Source organism: Harpegnathos saltator, unplaced genomic scaffold (genome assembly GCF_003227715.2).
Source record: "Harpegnathos saltator strain DR-91 unplaced genomic scaffold, Hsal_v8.6 scaffold31, whole genome shotgun sequence".
Taxonomy (NCBI): Eukaryota; Metazoa; Arthropoda; class Insecta; order Hymenoptera; family Formicidae; genus Harpegnathos; species Harpegnathos saltator.
Window position 1 is genome coordinate 215,617 of NW_020230106.1, and position 21,975 is coordinate 237,591.

The window sequence follows — 21,975 nt, forward strand, 5'->3', positions numbered from 1 at the left end:
TAGTTACTAAGCGCTCAGTGAGCGCTTTGTTTTCTGAACGCAACCTTTGTGTCCAATCGTGCTGTATCGAATAGATACCCGATGCAGCTTTCTCTTCTTCTAGATTGGCATATAAACTAAACTTTAACCAGTTGTTATATATGACAGCTCGCTCTTCCTTACTGCACCTTATTTATTATCAAAACATAAATAGGAGCGGTCAGACAAAATGCGACCACGCAAATTTAAACTACCATGTAACATTGATAGGTAAACAATTATTTATAAGATGCAAATAGAGATGTTTATATAATTAGGAATATTTATTAAGAATCGTCTATCTTATAAAATTAATGTTCTGATGATTATTTTTACATTAAATTCAGTTTTACGCATACTGACAAAAAAATAGTGGTTGTGTCAGTATTTGGAAAGTCACAATATCGAGCAAAAGGATGCAAGACAGACATGCTTAGTTCTGTACTTGAAGTGAAACTCTTGGATGAGCCTAAAATTGATGAAGATTCTTTGGTAAGAAACATTCTCTTTCTAAATTCTTAGAACTTTTTATTAAGTAGCAAGTTAATTCTAATTAAAGGTATATTTTTCATGTAGTGTGAGATTGAAGGATATTACAATACTAAAGAAAAGACAGTTTACTTGCATTTGAGAGGATTTTTGGATACTCATACAGTTTTAGCGGAGTATGACAAATTCACAGAGAAACAAGACTGCAAAGATTTCCTCAGTGTATGGGCACATATGAGAGATAAATATGCTAGAGCCCTTCTAGTACTTTTTCATATATCTCATGTAATTGTCCTTACTCATCCCACATATAATTTTGACTACAGCTATATGCATTTATTTAGAGCTATGGATATAATCAGGTTAATATCGGATACTTATCTTGTAAAATTCATTTATTTAATTCAGAATATTGAAAGTGTATGCTAAAGGATATGTAAATGAACACATATATATATATGTATATATATATATATATATATATATGTGTGTAAAGTTTAGAGGTCATAAATGTTCCTCTAATAATTGATGCAATGATTTTTTTCTCATAGACAAAAAGTTTCTCCTCAACTTTCTGATGTACTAAGTTGCATTCATAATCTACCCAAGGATTGGATTTCAAATGTCAGACCTTGCTCACCTCGAGTTCTATTTTATTTTGAAAGCTGTCCTGTAGTATTTCAGAATCCAAACAGTGATGTTAATATCAAAAAGTTGGAGCATTCCCTTGAGGATCAGATTTATCATACATTAAGGAAAAATAGGATTGTTACCAATATTAGGTATGAGATAACATGTAATATAAGGCAAAAACACATATTTGATAAAAAGATATTGAGATTGCATTGTTTTATTTTTAGCTCAAATTCTTTGTTTGCGATACCAGCTAATCAAGAATTTGTTTATGTGCATACTGGGAGTACAGAATCAAGCGATATGTTGGGTTACATGGCAAGAAAGTTAATACAAAGTTGCAAAGTAAGTTCCGGTGGTTCAACATCAAGAAGTCTTATTAGTTTGGACTCAAACATTACAACAGATGATGTTGAAGAAGGTAAGATGAAAACAAAATAAGCGACATATATTGATGTACATGGAAACATAATGTTCATCTATTTACAGAACCTCACTCCTTCAGATTGTTTTTGCAACAACACATCGATTTGGCCTTTGCGAGAGGATTTGATGACAATGTCGGACGACATTCCGTGCCTGCTTCTTTCGAGGTATTTCTTCGTGAATTATATCATTGATCTAAATATTATTTTAACATCGAACATATCGCCGTTTCCGATTATGTTTCATTCATTTGCATCAGAAGCAAATACAACATGTCTGTTACTAGATAGAAAAACGCGCATGTATATGGAGATTAGATCTGAACACGAAAGTTGTTTGTCATTTTGCAAACAACTACGCAAAATTTTGAATTACGAGTGTTGTTCGAAAAGTTCTCGATTTGACACAGAGATAGGAATATCCACGCCAGGAATATCAACTGGCTATGATTTTTCTCAAGTTTGATCCTCCAGAGAGCCTACCGTAACGTTACAGACAGATGCCTTCAGTCATTTGTTTGTTGTGTTCGAGGAAAGGAAGCAAGATTTGGTGTTTCTCGAAAAATGGATAAAGTCGAGTATCGCGCAGTGATAAAGTACTTCGTTTTGAAAGCCCACATTTAACGCTCAAATAAAAGACGAGCTGGATTCCACTTTGGAAGAGGAGTTCACCATCGTTTTCAACGGTGAAGAAATAAGTTGCTGAATTCAAACTTGGTCGTTCGTTCATTTATGACGCTGAACGCCCAAAAATCGCTACGACTGAGGAAATCATCGCAAAAATCCACAATGCCGTGTTAAGTGATCGATGAATGAAAGTGCGTGAGCTTGCTGCCATTGCAAAGATCTCAATAGATCGTGTTAACAACAACTTACACGAACATTTGCACATGAGAAAGCTTTCAGCGCGATGGGTGCCGCGTTTGCTAACGGTTGATCAAAAACGCACTCGCATGAATATTTCTCAGGAGTGCTTGGACATGTTTAAATGCAATTCGACCGAATTTCTGCGACGATTCATCACTTGATGAAATATAGATTCATCACTACACGCCAGAGACGAAACAATAGTCCAAACAATGGGCGGAAACAGGTGGAAGTGCTCCAAAGAAGGCAAAAACAGTTCCATCGGGCGGAAAAGTGATGGCGACTGTTTTTTGGGATTCGAAGGGTGTGATGCTTATAGACTATCTACAAAAAGGCAAAACCATCAACGGAAAGTATTATGCAGCATTGCTGGAATAACTGAACGATACTAATAAGTCCAAACGTTCTCATTTGGCAAAAAGAAAAGTGCTTTTCCATCATGACAATGCACCCGCTCACACATCTTCGATTGCAGTTGGTCTAAGTGTATTGAGTTGAAAGGGAACTATGTAGAAAAATAAAAAAACATTTTGTCAAATATCATATGTTTTCTTTGTCAGGCCGAGAACTTTTCGAACTACCATCGTATTAAAAAAGAATGATCGAGCCGAGGCTAGATCGAATCACAAAATCCGTGTTTCCCATATATTTTATTGGACATAACATCAGTTTAAAAAGTAGAAGATTCAGTAATATAAATATTTTTCAAATCTCTTAATGCAAATGGCTTAAAAAATAAACAGATACCGACCTTTAGCGTGTTTTGTCAAGTGGCGAACAAGGTCTTCGACTACTTCATTCACAGCACCGATAAAGAACTGTTGGCGCTTCATAACTTGTTAGATACCGATGTAAAGTTCAGCAAAAGTAGATGCAGCAAGGTACTTCCAAGAGCTTTGCAAACATATCAGGAGAACTTGCCACAACACTACACAAGGTAGAGTTTTATCAATGAAATATCATCGCGATTCGAAAACGTTGCATGCGTCCAACTAAAATTGTTTTCAGAGCATACCACGAATCGAAGTTGGCACATGCAATGGCGGTTTTCGAGATGCATGCGCGCGGCCCGTTGTTCGAGGAATTCAGTGAGAAACTACAGGCCGAGTGCGATAAGCACTGGCGTGCTGGCCGGCAAATGTGTGAAGTTCTCTCGCTCACTGGTCATCCTTGCACGAACCCCATCCACAGAGGCGGTAGCGAGGGTGCTGGAGGTGGTGAACAGGCAGAGCCCAGAGATGATGATAAGTATGTAGCATACGTTGACAGTGTCAGATATTAATTAATTAAGAAATCTTAGTTGACTAAAATATAATTAATCGTCATGTATGTAAATGTATGAATAATTTAATCGATTGATGAAATTTATTATTAATCACTATATAAGTAATCAAATCAGAGTAATTGATTGGAACTGTTGTATGTAATCACAATTTACTTGATAATAGATTATTTTAGTCAACCACAATTTCAATCAGTTAATCGCATTATATATGTATCTTCTGCGAAACATTAACCAGCGGTCATCAAGAATCTTTCCTTTCATCCGCAGTGAATTACCTGCTCGAGAACATTGCAGTGGTGTCAGATACGTATGTGCCTGCAACTGTGGTCGATATCAAAGTTCGAGAGAGGACCCCTTTAGTCTGAAACAGGCCAATTACGACTATTTCCAATTGCTGGCGAAACAGTGCGGTTGTACGCAATTGGAGAGCATACAATTTCCTGTGTTTCAACCCAGCACTCATAACTTTAGGTAGAATATATTTTACGAATTTGCGAAATTTTTCATATTCAATCTATTGAGTCACACAAGAGGGTGACCTAAATAGTTGTAGAACCCAATTAGTAGAATATTCGTATCTCACTTTTCTTGATATTTTTTGTAGTTTGTATTGAGATTCTATTCGATATAACTACAATAATTAATATATTTTTTCTTATGCAGAGCAGCACAATTATTCTCTTCAACGAAACGTCACGATTCCTTCAGTCGTACTGGATCTTCTACACCTCAAGGACATACGCAAGCTTGCAGTTTAGGAGGCGACAGCTTAAACGGTAAGCAATAACACTTAAGTAAAACATAAAATTCATCCAATAATAATACAGTAACCGAATTATTAATTCCTTGCTAATGAACAAACTATTATTTTTTTCCGGGAATGTTATAGGTGAAATTACAGATTATGGTAGTGGTGGCCAGTCGCCGGTAACGAGTGACCCGATCGAAGAAGATATCCCTAGATTAAGCAATAAGACGAGTCTTACGCCTAGTGATGCGCACAAAGTCGTCATAGAAGTTACCGATAGCGACGCCGAAAACTCGAAAGGTGCTCAACTTTATTTTTTCGCTGTTACTATTTTGCTACTGCGCAACTGTTTGAAGAATGTGAATGGAAAATGTGAATTATAAATACATATGTGCGTTATAGAAAAGTCGCTGGTCAGGCAACCATCAACAACGGAATACTTGCCGGGAATGTTACACACCGAATCACCGATTGGCTTGTTACCGCAGTTCTCCAGCTGGTCATTGGTATGTCTCGGACCTAGTAGTCTTTATTCTCATAACTTAGGACTGCAACATCAGACCGGTGTATTACCAACATCCGCATTTCTACTACCGTGGGATGTAACAGTGAGGTGAGATGAAATTTCATTCAGGGTTGGATGATATTTGTAACAACCCAAAATGTTTATTACAGATTAGAACATCAAAAAGAACGAAGCTCTTTATGGCCTACGATTAATGACCATGGAGCTCATGGCAGTTATTGTCCACGAGGTAAAAACTTTCAGAATGCAAATCCTATTCGTGGTCGGAAGTCGAAAGGTGGTAAGGAATTCGTCGTTAAGATATTTGTCGGCGTGGAGTACGAATGCCCACGTGGACACAGATTTATGGCTTCTGCACCCGACAAGGTGCTGAAGGCAACTGGAAGCGGGATCGTGAAAGACAGTGGGAACAAAGTTACCTCTAGTACGGCAGACATGCCGCTGTACTTTCCGTGCCCGTGCAGGTTCGTTGAATTTACATTACACGTTTAATATAATCATCTAGATAAGATTGATATCTCCTTCTTTCCTTCGTTTAGGTCAACTAAGCCATTAATTGCGCAATTAATGAGAATCCATGTTGTAACGCCTAAAGCACCTGTACACGTCACATTGAATCCCCGGGTACAACCTGGCCCACCACCTTGTCCAATATTCGTCACTGGATGCGAAGAACCGATTAAACTCTCGCAGAGTGCATATTGGATCTTGAGATTACCGTATCCTTATCTACATTTTTGAAGCCGTTAATACTCGCGGAAGATTTACGTTACTTCTAACGTCCGGTATCTGAAAGAATAGATTCTGAAAAATGTAGCTAGATAAAATCCCTAAGAAACAAATTTTGTCAAAAGGAATGAAAATTATGAAACGATATCTGTGATAAATGCTTTTACTCTTGTACAAATATATATATCAAAATCTGTAATTATTTTCTCTTTCAATCTTCTGTTTACAGGGGGAATAGCAGTTTCGCCTTCTACTTAATCGATTTTTCCTTTTCATTTAATAATTCGTAAATGCAATAAACAAGTTAAATTTTTCCTTATAAGTTTTGCAGTTATGTATATATAGGTGAGAAAGGACCATATTTAGTACCCAAGGAACCAGTACCTACCTCTCATGGACGTTTGTTAGCTGGAATGTATGGTATCAGTGAAGTTGTGCCAGAGAAAAAATAAGACGATTATTTATTATTTTCTATTAATCATTATTTTATAATTGATTGTTAAATTGCGTTGGTATATATAATGATGAGGAACTTAAAAGAATAAAGACGAGAACTTGTTGAAGAAATTATTAAAAAATAAAACAAATAAGTAATTTTTGTTTTTATTTCCTTTCAATTATCAGAATACGAATAGACAATATTAAAAATAGGATAGTACCTAACATACATTCCATAGAAAAATATGTACCTTATTTTTGTTGAATATTATAAAAAATGATGTGGATAATGATTATTTTATACGACAAATTCTATCTTAAATTTTTAAAAAGCGCGCGTGCTATTCGCAATTATCAATTTAAATCAACGTCAATTTAAATCTCACAACCTGCACGATCGTGCTGATTGGTCGTATTTAAAATTGTAATGGTCACATGTGAGGAATTCACATTTGTAATTGGCTCCTATGTTCCTTCAATATCGTTACAAATTTTATTTACAAAGACAATTTTCATATTTTTCGAATTCTTTCATAATTTAGTAAAATATTTATTTGCGAAATGGACAATGAAAGATGAAAGAAATGCCGTAGAGAATTGTTGAATTGTTTTTGGAATGAATATAACTAGCGAAATTCGCGGTAAAAGTGAGTCCGCCATGTGCAATAGACATAACCGTCACCGGCGCACAAGCCAAAACAAGAATAAAGTACTTGTCACTGCATTTGAATCGAGAAGGTGGTTATTTTCGTTGCTCACGTATGCAAAATTCGCGATGACGTGATAGAAACCATCGATTTTTCTGCGAGATCGTAAAAAATCATAGGAACAACTTATGTCTAATATTCGCTCAACGTGTGAAATTGTGATACGAGAATAATAGAATAGTCACGAGGTGATTAGTTCACTTCGACGTATTATCTATTTTTAGTAACATTTTTTAGTGGTACGTTCAGTTTTGTAACGTTACTTTTAACAAACTTACTGCTATTGTCAAAATAATATGTATATATGTGTATACATAATTTATCTACTTTACTTTACTGTTGTCAAATAATTGATTCTGTGTAATTTTTATAGGTTTGAAATATTTTTAATCAATAATTATACAAAACTATAAATTTTGCCAAAATATTACTTGAGAACATTTTTTCAGGCAGCAAATTGAGTGTTACTTGAGTGTTTAGTTAAGTATGATGTACATTAAAATGTACTGTAAGCTGTTATTATTGATATTTATCGTATTATTTAACTGTGAACTTGGGAGTACATCGGTATTAGATTGGATATGGCAAACAAAAACAGACGATACAACTGTTTTGGTGGCAGATGGTGTACCTTTGGTTTCAATTCCTTACGAATCAATGACAGAAGATGAGAAGTTTCTTCAAGAAGCTGCAAAGTTCACAGATATTCAAGTATCTTCTCCACTGGAAACTTGTCAGCACAAAGTTGTAATGAAAATAAGAACATCCTGCAGTGATATGACAGAGGAACAATTAGCTAAGCTTAGTGTCAATCTTCTTAATTGTCAATCTGCAGTAGAAGGCAGAAAAATGTTTTCTTGCACAGAAGAAATGGTATGTATTTTGTTTTTTGATGTATTTTGTATTTCTATATATATCATAATGAAAATTATATCTTATCAATTTTTTGGCTGACTATATTCTGTTTCCTATTCTATACTAAATTCTATTACTATTCTAATTCTATACTAAATTCTATTTCATGAAAAAAAGTAATCTATTTCGTTTAATAAGAAATATACTTTGCTATCCTATACTTTTCGATATACAGCTTGAGAATTTACTTAACAGATTTATTATGCAAGAATATTGATAATATATACAAGAGTTAACAAGTATTTATCTTTATACTAACTATAGAACTACAATATATACCACTGCAGATTGTCTGAACCCTTCATAAATTGAGAGGGTAAATTCCATGTGCATGTTAGAACCTGCACAGTTCCCCCACCCTTCAATCCTGAAGACCTCCCCAAAGATTGGGGTTCCAATATACTACCATGGTTTAGTTACTCTCTTGCATCAGTGCTTGAATTAACTTGGTCATAAATGTTAACATTATAGGAAATTAATTATAATCTTAAAAATATCAAAAAAAAGAAAATATATAAACCAAATAGTGCTAGGAAAGTGTGCATTTTTTATAAGATACCTAATATACTGCTTATCATGTAAGTATAAAAGTATAAATTATATCTTTTTAGTCTCTTAAACAATGTACAACCGATATGGATGCTGATATGTGGAATGCCTATCATTTAATGAGTAACAGAGCGAGAGCAGTTTGTTATGCAACTCGAGGTACACAATTTAGGGCTCTTACAGAATTGACAGTTAACAAACTAATGCAATCTGCACACTCCCAGATTGATGCATTGAACTCCTTGAAGGTTGTTATTATTATTATTCTATTATTATATCTCGAATATAAATCAGTATTTTCATTATGATTTTATTGATTGTATCAAATAGCAAAGTCAAGATCGCTTAGAAGAACAAACAACAGAGGCACTGTTATCATTGTCTGCAGGAAATAAAGCACTTTTAGAGCAACAGAATTATCTGAGGGATGCACAGATAACAGCTCACAATCTTGTGACAACGAATTTAAGAGAGTTGAATGATGAAAAAGCATTGATACGATCTGGACACGCTCAACTCGCCGCCATGACAGAGAACATAAAAAATAGATTAGGTGATAAATATCTTCTAATGTAAATTTTTGCTTTACATAAGATTTCTCCAAATTAATTATAATATATTCTTCAGAAAAGGCACAAGAGGACCTTGAACAACAATCTATCGAGCGTGGAGCTAACCATCAAGAGATCCTGCAAGACTTGATTCAAATACAGGAACAAGCGCAATTAATCTGGGAGAAGATCGAAAGCAGCACTAGTCATATATTGGACAGACACGAGAGAACAATCGTGCAGTATGAACAAACGTTGCACAAACTTACGCAAATCAATGATACTATTCAATATATCTGGAATGTCACTGACACAATGCGTAAAGAAATGGATCAAAAGTTAGGATGGATTACTGATTATATTGGAGACACTGGTAGGTATATTACATATTGACATATAGAGTATTAAAAAACGTAAATTCAAGATTTACATGGTAAGAAGCACTCATTATATTAAGTAAAAACTGCTTGTAGTAAATATAGATCGAAAAATCGGCTTTTTCAGAGTTACAAAATGTTTCTTGGTTTTGGTATAAATGCCCACATGTAAACATACAGCATGTAAAATATACAAGTATAAATTTGGAATATATCTTGACTACCACATCTAATATCATGCGATTTCTGCTTTCAGGTGAACAAGTGCAGAGAGTGTATCGTACGGTTTTACACGTCATTTACATACTAGTAGCAATGATAGTCGCTTCCTTTTTACAAGCGCCCTTTTTGACCAGAGCTACCATCATGGGTATCGTGCCAGTGAATCTCATAACTTATTTGAAACATGGCATGGAAGCTTCCTTAGATTTTACATCTATGACAGTGTTAATATTCTTAATCACTGGGAGTAAGTTATGTGTATTGTACATATCACAATTATAGATGCATATAGACTTCAACCGCAAGATCTGTAACATGAAATTCATAAACTTACGTCTAACTTAACGCGTTCTCTTTAACACAGTGCATTTTATAATGCTGGGAATACAACGTATCTTTGGGCCAAGCAGATTGAATACGAAATCGGCTGATTTGGCCTATCAGAACGGACATTCGAACAGAGATGCGCACGAATACACATCGTCGTCGTATTCCAATTCCATTTCAAAGGCGCCACTGCACACGAGATTAATGAAAAGAATTCGGGAACTTTATAGTTTCATTGTTTCTAAAGCAAATCGCTGCGCAGGTATATTCTCGATTTAGTCAGAAAATAATGTAAAAGAGATTAACTTGTAATCGCCGTTATTTTTCAGAAAAGATCAATGCTTTAGTACAATCGGCCATTTCATGGAGTCGACAAAGTTCAAATGCACACGAGGAGCTCTCCTGTTCGTACCAGCCGTCGAAGAAGAAACGCGAGGACGTCATTCGTAACTATTTGAATAACCGGGAATTGCCGACTATGATCTCGGACATGGATAATTCCTTCAATATAATAAATACAACGCAGTATGATGATGACGATAACAGTGACCATAGCGACAATGACAATGACGGCGATGATGAGAACGAGCGCAACAACAATGATGACCATAACATTAATGACTTAGTGGACGCTTACGAACTCAGACGTCGTCTGCGTAAAATGGATCCAATGCAATCCAAAAGGTACGTGAGATCTTTAGAAGCTAGAAAGTCATTACGATTTGGTAAATAACTAACAAACTTGTGCGATATAGTGTTACTCCGTCATTCACATCGCCGAGAACATTCACCTGTTTGGCAACAACGAGGGCTGGCAAACAATGTCGAATGATCGCATCGCCTGGAAGAAACTATTGCTACCATCATGCTAGCGGTACATCTCTCATTGGTAACTGAAAGAAGAGAGCTGGGAATGTATAAGTTCCCATTAAAATTGAATTTGAGGTTCATAGTAAGCGTTGGATAGTGTGACAATTGATCCTCCAGTCATGCTCAGCAGCATATTAGGCGATTAATACGCTCGCAGCATATCTTGAAAACGGTACTTACAGATTATGTTAAATTTTAAGTGATTTAACATAATACAGAATGCCTCGCGCGAACGCCTTAATCAATATATCGATAGTTACCAAAAGTTTCCGGCTAGCCGCATCTGTGTCTAGCTGTGCGTTTCTCATGACTGAATTAATAAAAAAAATCCGAAACATTCAAAGAAAAATAATATTTTGATAACATTTTGATGTTTCGTACATTTCAATGAAGAAAGTTAAACACTTGTAAGGCATATTTAACAGAAGGATATTAAGAAAGACAAAACAGTTATGTATAAAATTAATTTTTGTACGCGCGCGCATGCGTTTGCACTCGTACATATTAATGTTAAATATCGATATCAAAGTATCCGCGAAACCGTATGTATTTTTATATAAAAATTTTTATGAGAGAAATTGATATAACAGGTAGCGAATGTATTAAAAAAGGATTCACAGTCTTAGTACACTTGTTTATGATAATAACAATAAAATTTTTTCTTCTATTCATGGCATACGCAGTGTGATATGTTTAGTAAAAAATTAATCATTGATCGAATTATATAATATCCAAATTTTATAGAATAAGAGATTATACGTTTCTTTTCGTATTTCTTATAAATGCTATTTCGAGCGTAAGTATCTTTATTCTATGTTTATGTAATGTAATAATAGCGTTATTTATAGTTTATAATTAATTTATTTTATTATCGTAATTTATATAATTTGTTGGAGGTGAAAGTATACTTAAAAATCATGAAAGTTATAAAAAAAGAAAAAACGGTAGTTCTAATAATACTTGTCGTACATGAACCGTACGTTTTTCAATTATATATATGTTATGTGTAAAGTATCTTCACACCGATTTCTTACTATTTTTCTTAATACTATACGTAACAATAAAATTGCGCATCTCCGTGTTCAATGCAGGCTATAAAATATCTAATACATAGCGATATATAATTTATTACTCTAGAAAGACATTACAAAGCATAAAATGACATGTAAATGTTTTTTGTAACACTTGTATGAAACCATGTAAATTGATACAAATACAAATTCCTGTTTCTATGTTCGCAATATTCTAGCCATCAATATAGATCTTAAGAATCACATAAACAACGAGTTTTGACCTTTCATCCGCAGACCGCCATGTTAAATTGCGTGCAAACAGCGTTGCTTGTTAGTTCTAGGAACTTCCCATATCTGTCAAGACCGGTTCCCACTACCAAGTTGCGCAAGTTGCAATAATTCACGCCATAATCGAATATCAGGAACCATTTGTTTGACACAGAATCAGCCTACATATTCAAACGGATATATTTACTACTAACATTATTTACGTTAATAATACTTAAGAATTCTAGTGGTCTAGTGAGACGTGAATTCAGCGTGGTATTTAACATATTAAAAGTTAATACAGCAATGATCAGATATTTTATGTAACTTGGCGCATTTTCTAGCAGCTATTAGATGTTATCACCGTAGATTAATTTCGATTATTCGATCGAGAATTTACCGTAGCGAGACATGTGTTGTTCACTTCTTTGAAGACGATCTTAATTTTCTCATGTGCCTTCGGGTACAAAGTAACATGCGTCGCTCTGATCATATTTTCTTCTGCAGATGTCTGGAGCTATTATATGACGACATATTAATACCAATCTACGTCTGATGATAAAATCGTGTCTTTACCAGGTATACGCAATCATTGCGTTGCCGACAGGTGTTCCAAGAGGGCGAATGCATTATTTGCCATCGGAATTTTTGCATCACGTACGTGCAATTTTCGTCGAATTTCCTGGAAAATTAAAACAAAATTTTTTAAATACTAATTTTCTTCATATTTCTATACACACACATTATATACATTAAGATTACCATTTTACAATGCATGATGCATGTAGAGGATACGGAAACAGTGTGCTAATAAATATGATGCAAAAGGTTACTGCAAGCGTTCCAATGAAGCAACAACTACAGTACTTGAATTTTCCATTAGACCAGTTGTCCGTTACTCCTATTGAAGATCTCTCATTAACTATAAAAGAAAAACAGAAATAATGTTATCATTTATGTAAAAGTGCATCTTTTTAAAACCAATGTACTGTCTCACATCAGGTATAAATATAAAATTTGATTAAAAGATATAATCTTTGTATAATATTTCTATATATTTTTATCGTTGTCAGTTAATATCTTGAAAAATTATAAACAGAAAGAGAAATGCTCGTAGATAACTAGGAATTAAAAAAAAATTGTAGATAACTAGATAATTAAAAATTTATCCATTGCACACTATCCAACGACATTGCTTATAAAAATATTAGGCTAAAAATTATTAATTAATATTTTTTCGAATATAACTTACCATTTTTCTCCGGAATATCTTCGGGAATCTGCGATTTCGCCGATTTTCTGCTGCTATGGCGAAAATAATACGGTGGATTTATTGTTGCGTTATCTCCACGTGCCACCATCTCGGTTCTCTTGACGATCTTCGACGAACGAACCATTACAAATTGATTATCTCTTATAAAGAAGATAAAAAATGAAAAATTCGCCCTTTCCCGAAGTCTGCTTCTGCTGAAGAGGCAAACAACTGTCATTCTGCGTATGTATTACATTACGCCTTTGTTTTTCTTTTTGCGACTTCTTTTATGCAATAACATTGGTCGTTCCGAAATTCCAATGTTGTTTTTTATTTATCGAAGCTTCGAAAACCTGTGTAAAGAAATCACAATTAAAAATAAATTGAGATTAAAATTTAGAATATTTTATCGTAATTAAAATGATCTGTTTTTTGTATGTTTTACGAGAAATTTCTTTTGAAGAAGAAAAGAAAAATCTGGTTAATTGAGGTCGAGGAGAGAAATATAATGACTATTTTTCTCGCTTTTGTAAAAGTCACCGAATATTAATAATCTTGTGATTATTAATGTACGCGAAATTAAACACGAAGATATTACTATACACACGTCAAAACATGTCAAAATGTTATATATATATATCTCAACCACGGAAGATTTTCTTCAGACTGATAACGGCCTTATAACTTTTGTCTGAAACACTTTTCTATAAAACTTATATCTTTCGAGATTTTTAAGGGTTCCCATCTTTTTTCCTCACCCTGTATAATTGTAATATTATTGTTATATAAAAAATTACTCCTAGTTTTCTCATGTCTTGCGTTCGTCGATACGCGGCGAATAACGGCGTTTTACAGCGCCGCATTGGCTGCTCGTTGTATACTGTGCGATATTACAGAAAGATATTAGTATATATGTATGAGGCGACTGAAGATGTCAGCTTATTTTATCTAGCTGGACAGCCGGCAACGACGTAGTTTCGGTTTTTCAAGTAAATCAGAATTTTTATAATAATCCCGAAATACGATGTCTCGAATCTATCTTCCTCTCTTTTCTGAACAGAACTTCAGAAAACTCAACTCCGCAAGGAAACGAGTTCTCCTTTATAGCTATCTTATTTTCGATACTTTTAACGTTATTATACATTAAAAGGTTTTCACATTAGAGAAAACTGAAAATTTCCATCTTACATATATCAATAATATTATTTTCCGCAATTATGACATCGGTATATTCAATATTACTATTAGTAATAATCAGCAGTAGAATACTTAGTAAACAGGAAAATACTGTTTTTCTATTCATTCTTATCAATATTCACATAAGTACGTCCTAATTTTTTAATAGACCTTTATTGTGTGTGTTTATAGTTTATATATCTTCATGAATAAAACTGCTTAGATTCTCTTTAGATACAATTTATTAATTTATATTTTCTAATTCTTTTTATAATAAAAAACATACCTTCTATAGGCATATTTCTTTGCATTCTAATATACTCCACATTATACCACAGTAGTAACTTCCAGTTCATTGTCATCATAAAATGTCTTTAATGCTAATACATTTTTCTTTAGTTTTATCGTAGATACCTCTATATTGTGCAGAGTAATTTCTTCTTTCCCCGTTTCTCCATCTGCTAATGCTAATAAAACTTGTGAACGAGTTGGTGCCATACGTGATAAGAACTATAACAATGTTAATATTTAGGCTTAATGATATCATTATATTTCTATCATATATTTTAATTTGACCATATGAAAATCATATTAACAATAAATAAAATATTTGTACTCACATTAAATAATTGCTGTGCCATCCAACCATGATAAGGCTCTAAGGTTTTGTGATATGCCTCTTTGAGAAATGCAACTAAATCTTCTGTTGCTTTTCCTGCTTTATGATCCTCCACAATTTTTTCAAAAAATAATAATATCATATGTAAAGCCCTAAACGACATTAACAAATGTTATAAATATTAAAAGAAAAACCATATGTGAGCATGCACACATATATAAATATAGAAGATAATATGTAATATACTTATACCTTCTTAACCACATTAAAGCATCAACTGCAATAAGATCTTTCTCAGTAGATTTTTCAAGTAAAATCATGTCTTGTAATGTTGAGTTACTGTTTTTATCCATAGAATATCTAGTTGTGAGTTTCTGTAATTAAAAGAGAAATATACATATGTTCAATCCTATAGCAACTCAGGTAGTTTAAGTTTGTATTAGTATTAACTCCACCAAACAACCTGCAGCAGATTTTCGCAGTATCTGCTGTAAATTTTGTCAGCGGCTTGCTAGCAGCAACACAACAAAATCTACTAGCAGAATGACAACAGAAATCAAACAGGATCTGTTATTCTACAATCATTTAAATATATATAAATAAAACATTACAGATCATGTTTGGTTTTTTGTCATCAATTTGCTGTTAGTAGGCTTCGTCAATAGAACACAAGTTTGATGCAAACACAGATGGCTATAAATTTAGCATGACATTCTAATTGAATCTGGTGTCAATTTGCTAATATATTATTAACATTTCGTTTATTAGACAGTTAGTGTTTACTTACATCAATATTGCCTTGCATATCATATCGTACAGGGGCAAATAATTTGCCCAATTTATCTGAAACATAAATTAGCTCTTTATGCTTGCAAATTGTCACATATTTAAAACATATTTAAACATAAGACATATTTAAAAAAATTTTTAACGAAATGTTTGAATTTTCGATTATCTTTATGTTATATAATTTGATATTAAAATTTTAAAGGAATACGTACGAATTGTGTGCACGACATCACGTGCAGCTTGTAAAAATTCTTCAGTGTTTATTTTGCCGTCAATTATCTCAGGAAATTGTATTCTATCATCGGATTTTGCTCCCGTAGAAATTTCTTGCATAGCCGAACTGAAGGATGACATGTTTGGACATATTCTATAATTATAATTCTATTTAGTTTTATCACTTGAAGTATGAATTTGATAGATTCTGAAATAGCGAAGTATTACTATTACATCAGTGTTGCCAATCGTTGACAAGATTTTTCTACTAGGTGTTATCTTGAGTAGTACGCGGGAACATCAAATCCCACACTAAATTTTATTTTGTATAAAAAATTGTTTTAGAGAGGAGAAATAATATAAATTGCTATTATTGAATCATATTGTATGGGAATGTATTAATTAGGTATTCAGCAGTACTAGTGAAGAGTATATATGCTAGTACTTACAGATTTTATATTTTAAATTAAAAAAACATATATAATTTTTAACATTGAAAAATTACAGTAAGCTTTGGAAGCGAAAATTAAAATTAAAGACAATGTGAGAAAATTAATCCACCGAGTAAAAGTTAAACTATTTAGTTACGGAATCGTGACTACGGTCAGATGTCTACGACCTATGTCCTGTCTGGCAAAAACAAAACGTGGAACAAAATGGTACAGGAGAGAGCAGTTAGACAATAGGCAATTAAGTGAAAAACAATACAGAGAAACTTAGCCGAAGGACACAACTACTTTCATTCAATAGATTTTTTATCGCAAATGCGAACTGTGAAAGAAAACTTTTTTTTCGAATCATTGTGCTGAGAAATGACATTGCAAAATTTTGAACATCGTGTGATAAGATTTATTATACTAATGTCCATACTATGGATCGGTACATACATGCAAATTTGGCTATAACCATTTCCACTAATAATATAAAAATATACAAGAATAATTACGACTTAACACATTATATAGATTGTTAAACTTTCTTTGAGTTGATAATTTTTTTTGGGTCCGAATAAAGTTTAAAAATATATGAAAAATTGTTTAAATCCTTTAGTTTAAAATGAAAAAGAACTGGCGAGTCTTTTATTTATGATAAATAGTTTATAATATACAGTAAATATAAATGTAACAAACAAATATAAATCATTGGAATAACAATAGCATCTTATATCATTAAAGAATATAAAGAGTTAAAAACTTTTTTACATAGTAATTTTAAAAGCATTCACTAATATGTGAATTTTAAATTTTGAGAAGTGGAATTTTACAGACTTTAGTGGATTTTTACAATATATGTCTCAATTAAAATATCTAAAAAATGTATATATATTAATGGAAAATAGTATATAAAAGAATCAAATACAACCTCGTAGTTTCCTGGTAACCATTATTTTTGTCTACGTTCTTATCCTCTTTGTTTCCTTTCTCATTTTCTTTTTCTTTTTCTTCTCAATGGTCGGGTACGAACTAACAATTTAACGAAACACTTCAACTTTGAAAAGAAGCGCTATTTAAAGGAAAGTCTGAAGGCGGAGCTCCATGGATATCTGCAAGAATAGAAGTGAGTTTTGTCTTTAGTAAAATTTCAAGAGGGGATAAGAAAGAGTCAGGTATAAAAATGTGCAGGTAGCCGAAAATTCTACCGTTTCCATTCTACCGTTCAAGCACTCGCCTAGTTAGTATCTGTGAAGGAAGACGGGAAGAGAAGTTATTCTGTGTTATAAGTATTGCAATATGTATGTATTCTAAATGTGTAAATTTTTAAAATATTAAACCGGATTTGTGTAAAAAAAAAACGAATTACAAGTGATTTAATCAAATTAATTAAAATGGCAATTTTGAGCCTGCGATACGATATTAATGTCAGATGATAAAAGTACAAAAATTTATTTCAATAAAAACTTGACATAAATCACATGTCAGAATATACTAATTCATGTTCTCGGTACCGCACTGCATTTCCTAAGCCATGAAGTCTACGTATATATTAATAGTGGGCAGTGGATGTAATTTCTTCTTTGCATCTTCTTTGCAATGTATCTTCTAACTCACCTGGGAGAATATGAGGAAATACCATGGAAACACCTTTGTAGTAACAATTTTTGGTGATGAGTGATGAGTGTGATATATTTGTGCGTTATAATAATCGAACGAAGACATTAAGCCAAAACATTTCAAATTGAAAGCGACGAACATGAAGTATGGTTTTTATACATATATTTATGACATGTAGCTTGGTATGATTCAAACAGAAATCTTACATGTTTTTGAGTATAATATATTGGAAATACAAACATTATCGATATACGAAATTCACATGTTTGCATTTGATAGACCTTTGAGAACGTTGAGAACGAAACAATAAGACTCTCAGAGGTCTATCAAATGTAAACATGTGAATTTCGTACATCGACAATGTTTGTACTTCCAACATCCTTGATAGCACATGTTCTCCTAAAGACGTCCTGAGGATGAAGAAACATCCCCAGGACGTCCTCAAAACGTACTCTGGACATCCTCTGGACATCTGTGCTATTAGGGATGTCATACTCATAAGTATATAAAATTTTTGTTTACATCATACTAAGCTATATGTCACGTATAAAAACTATGCTTTATGTACGAATCCATCTCTCTATTATTAATACACGTAAACTTCATGGCTTAAGGAGGTGCAGTGCGTTACCAAAGACATGAATTGGTATATTTTCAACAAGCTCAGAAGATACAACAGAGATGGCGATATGTTGATTCGTATAACATCGTACTTTTAATTACTGATAAGGACTAAATACAGAGCCGGAACGTTTGACATGTGTTTTATGTACTAGACAGGTTTTTATTGAAATAAATTTTTGTACTTTTATTATCTCATATTAATATCGTGTGCAGGCTCGAAATTGTCATTTTAATTATTTTAATTGTATTTGAAAGAGCCTTGAGATAACGTTTTTATTGAATGCTTGATTTAGTTCGTCAAATATAAACAAGAATAAGGAACTAATCATGGAAGATCATATACACACGGAGCGATCTATATTTGCGAATGTTGCTTCGGATCACAAAGTATACGTGCCTTTTATGCAACAATCACAGAACGTGAAGCCATGTGTCGAAGGGAGCAGTGTGCCTGTGCTAACGCCCGTCGGAAACACACAAACGGTACCATTGCAACTATATAATCATGATTTACGATTTAAAATCAGGGTTTGATAGATACTTATATTTTTCTATGTTTACTTAGGCTCAGCCACAAGATTACATCAATTATAATATAATGTCCAATGATGATGTTAGCGCATATCCCACCAACACGTCCCCGGCGAATTATAACAGCAACGTAGATGTTATCAACGCAACAGGGATGAGAAATATCAAATACATGAATAATTGCATGTCGAATTATGAACTCCAGTACCTACATGATCGGTATTCAGCCGCTGCTTGTAATCACTCGTCAAAGTGTTCTGGTAAACATTCGGAGAAGAAATACGCCAATTCTAGTTATTATCATATGGAGAATGTAAAATGCAAAGACGGAGAGGCGATCAGTCAAAGCTGCGATGGTCATAAATCGATGGAGATCGATGAACCTATGGTAAGGCCATGTTCGAGTAACAATTATGTGATGAATTTCAGTTTATCTTCGGAAAGTGAAGAAAAGCTTGTCAGTATCGATAATAGCGATTCTCAGAGCGAGATAGTTAGCTCAGAGACTTCATCTTGCTATAAGCAGTGTATGGATGATGACCCAGAAAATCAACGAAAGATGACGAACGCCAAGGAACGACAAAGAACACGAGACCTTAATAACGCATACGACGATCTGAAGAAGGCTATACCCTTCATGTCAAGTGAAAAAATGAGTAAAATACAAACATTGAAACTAGCTACGAAATATATATTATATCTGCAATTTAAGAACAGATGCGATTTTTGTCAAAAAATTAGTAAGTTTCTTCTTTTACATCCTTATATTTGTTTCCATATTTCTTTTTCTTTTTATTTGCTCGAATATTCGAATTCTTTTTTGGCCATATTTTATTTCTCAAAATTAAGCTAACAGCAACCGAGTTATCATTCTGAAAGCAATTTTTTTGCTTCTTTTTATTTAACTTAAATAAAATTGAAATAAAATTTAAATAAAAAGAAGCAATCAAGAGATTATAAGTGTGTGTCTCAAATATAAATACACGGGTACTTGAAATACTTAAAAGAAAATATTTCAGGATTACTGTGAATAATTGCAAATATAGTATCAATCGAATATGCAATTTTTCAAAAAGATAATGAATTGCTCTTTTGAGAACGTCCAATTCGTCTTAAATTTTGTCAATAGGCTTCTATTAGATAAGAAAGTAGCATTTTTTACAAGGGTCTTTTCCGACTCAAAAGTTAAGTAACTTTCATCGTCATTTTTTCATAATTTTTATTATTTAGATTATATATAATGTCATAGATCATTTTTTAATTAAATTTTTTAACGAGAAATAAATCACGTGGTCTGATGCCTAAAAATTAACAAATGGTAATCTATTTAATCTTGTGTGATGTAATCTTTTCGCCGTATTTACCGTATTTTGCTGTAAGGAAAATAAGGAACTTATATTGTGCGGATTAAACGCAAACTAATGAGAACAATTGTTATGTTCCAGTAAACGAAGATGTGAATCCAGCAAACAAGAGTGTGAACCACGATGCGAAACACGATGCGAACTCATTGCACGTGATGCATGAAGAGATATTACCAGTAGCTTTTAGGGAGTGGTGTAGAAAAAATCTGGTGCAGATAAATAACATGTAATGTTTATTTCTAAGACCCTAAATAACATTTAGGGTCTTAGAAGTTGGAAACCTTAGAAAAAAAAGTAAATGTTAATCTATTTATATTGTTTTAAAAATTGTTAAATAAAAAGAGGCAAAAGAAATAGATTTTTCATATGCTTATGTTACACACAACCAATTATATTAAAAAAAGAAATAATTTATACATAATACTATAGAATCATAAATAATTTTATGTCTATAATTTTCGTATTTCAACAAAAAAGCGTCGAAAAAGCGATTATATTAATACTTCACGACCCGCTGATGACGGCTCTATTATTTTTAATTGTCAGTATTTTATCGATGATTTAATAATGGAAATTCAGAAAAATTTATATCACGTTTCTTAATGTTCTAGCACAATTTATAATTTACAGATATTAGGATTAAAGTTAGATATAACATTTTTATTAATAGTCACCTCTGCAGAAACTGGCTGTGCAATGAGACATTATCTGAATCGGCATCACATAGTCAATTGGCGTTTGATTCTGAAATATCTTCCCTCGATTTGAATACTTCTACGGGCAACTAATAGTTTTCAAAAATGTGTCAGTGCACCGTATCAAAGAGCAGCGCGCTGAAAATAATGTTACACGCGTTTCGCTTAGTGCGGGCAGCTCGTTCTCATGAGATTAAAAAGCGCGCATCGTGTATTTTTCGGGCGGTACCATCCCGGCCAAAGGAAAATATACGAGCCGCACCGTGGGCGATATTGAGTTTCCCTTATATACATAACTAAACGAGAGCGATGGGGACGTCCCTTCAAAAGAGTCTTTTCGAAAGCTCTAGCTCGACGTCATCCTCATAAAAATGACACGACAGTCATTTGTGTAGCTACCACGAAGGATGAAAGGGCTCCGACCAGTACCCCTGAACGAAAAAATAACTGTAATCGAAAATTACTAAAACGTGGCAGTTGGTGAGACATAAATTCGTTGAAAAGCCTTGGAACTTGTTAACGAATGTTACTCATCGCCTATTGCAGTGATAAGTCTTTAAAATACTAGCCATTTTTTAAATTGACGCGTTTGGGAGAGTTTACGAATGCAGAATAATTTCTCTTTGTAATATTTTACATACTTTTAGAAATATAAGCATTAAATATTGTGATAATTGTTAAATGTGCAAATATGTAGTGAGAGAT

General features: G+C 33.2%; 4 protein-coding genes across 7 annotated transcripts; 3 read left to right on the forward strand and 1 right to left on the reverse strand.

Annotated features, from left to right (window-relative positions):
* The first annotated feature begins 44 nt into the window (after positions 1-44).
* Positions 45-6,297, forward strand: LOC105189191 (protein SMG8). Of its 2 annotated transcripts, none has more exons than XM_025299985.1 (15): positions 45-249; positions 366-510; positions 595-869; positions 1,059-1,289; positions 1,368-1,561; positions 1,630-1,733; positions 3,176-3,369; positions 3,441-3,680; positions 3,985-4,188; positions 4,381-4,493; positions 4,607-4,765; positions 4,868-5,078; positions 5,141-5,455; positions 5,531-5,710; positions 6,066-6,132. In XM_025299985.1, the coding sequence occupies exons 1-15, from the start codon at positions 209-211 to the stop codon at positions 6,067-6,069; spliced, it is 2,610 nt and encodes an 869-aa protein (XP_025155770.1). In that variant the 5' UTR covers positions 45-208; the 3' UTR covers positions 6,070-6,132. The 2 variants fall into 2 exon arrangements, with proteins under 2 accessions (XP_025155770.1, XP_011149444.1); XM_011151142.3 differs by having other exon boundaries at positions 46-249; positions 6,052-6,297.
* A 524-nt stretch (positions 6,298-6,821) lies between these two features.
* LOC105189190 (protein brambleberry) lies at positions 6,822-11,912 on the forward strand. The gene is made up of 9 exons (XM_011151140.3): positions 6,822-7,104; positions 7,315-7,738; positions 8,392-8,577; positions 8,660-8,882; positions 8,957-9,253; positions 9,514-9,726; positions 9,844-10,068; positions 10,136-10,490; positions 10,562-11,912. Exons 2-9 carry the CDS (start codon positions 7,352-7,354, stop codon positions 10,701-10,703), a joined length of 2,028 nt encoding a protein of 675 aa, XP_011149442.1. The 5' UTR covers positions 6,822-7,104; positions 7,315-7,351; the 3' UTR covers positions 10,704-11,912.
* A 695-nt stretch (positions 11,913-12,607) lies between these two features.
* LOC105189187 (pleckstrin homology domain-containing family A member 8) lies at positions 12,608-16,226 on the reverse strand. Of its 2 annotated transcripts, none has more exons than XM_019844144.2 (8): positions 16,005-16,226; positions 15,791-15,846; positions 15,256-15,377; positions 15,005-15,155; positions 14,799-14,894; positions 13,209-13,561; positions 12,719-12,878; positions 12,608-12,638 (listed from the first exon to the last, which is right to left on the reverse strand). In XM_019844144.2, exons 1-6 carry the CDS (start codon positions 16,144-16,146, stop codon positions 13,496-13,498), a joined length of 633 nt encoding a protein of 210 aa, XP_019699703.1. In that variant the 5' UTR covers positions 16,147-16,226; the 3' UTR covers positions 12,608-12,638; positions 12,719-12,878; positions 13,209-13,495. The 2 variants fall into 2 exon arrangements, with proteins under 2 accessions (XP_019699703.1, XP_011149437.1); XM_011151135.3 differs by having other exon boundaries at positions 14,671-14,894.
* Positions 16,227-17,660: 1,434 nt separating this feature from the next.
* On the forward strand, positions 17,661-20,915 carry LOC105189188 (uncharacterized). Of its 2 annotated transcripts, none has more exons than XM_011151139.1 (4): positions 17,661-17,737; positions 18,974-19,163; positions 19,246-19,951; positions 20,657-20,915. In XM_011151139.1, the coding sequence occupies exons 2-4, from the start codon at positions 19,008-19,010 to the stop codon at positions 20,803-20,805; spliced, it is 1,011 nt and encodes a 336-aa protein (XP_011149441.1). In that variant the 5' UTR covers positions 17,661-17,737; positions 18,974-19,007; the 3' UTR covers positions 20,806-20,915. The 2 variants fall into 2 exon arrangements, with proteins under 2 accessions (XP_011149441.1, XP_025155768.1); XM_025299983.1 differs by lacking the exon at positions 17,661-17,737 and adding an exon at positions 18,677-18,836.
* Positions 20,916-21,975: the final 1,060 nt, after the last annotated feature.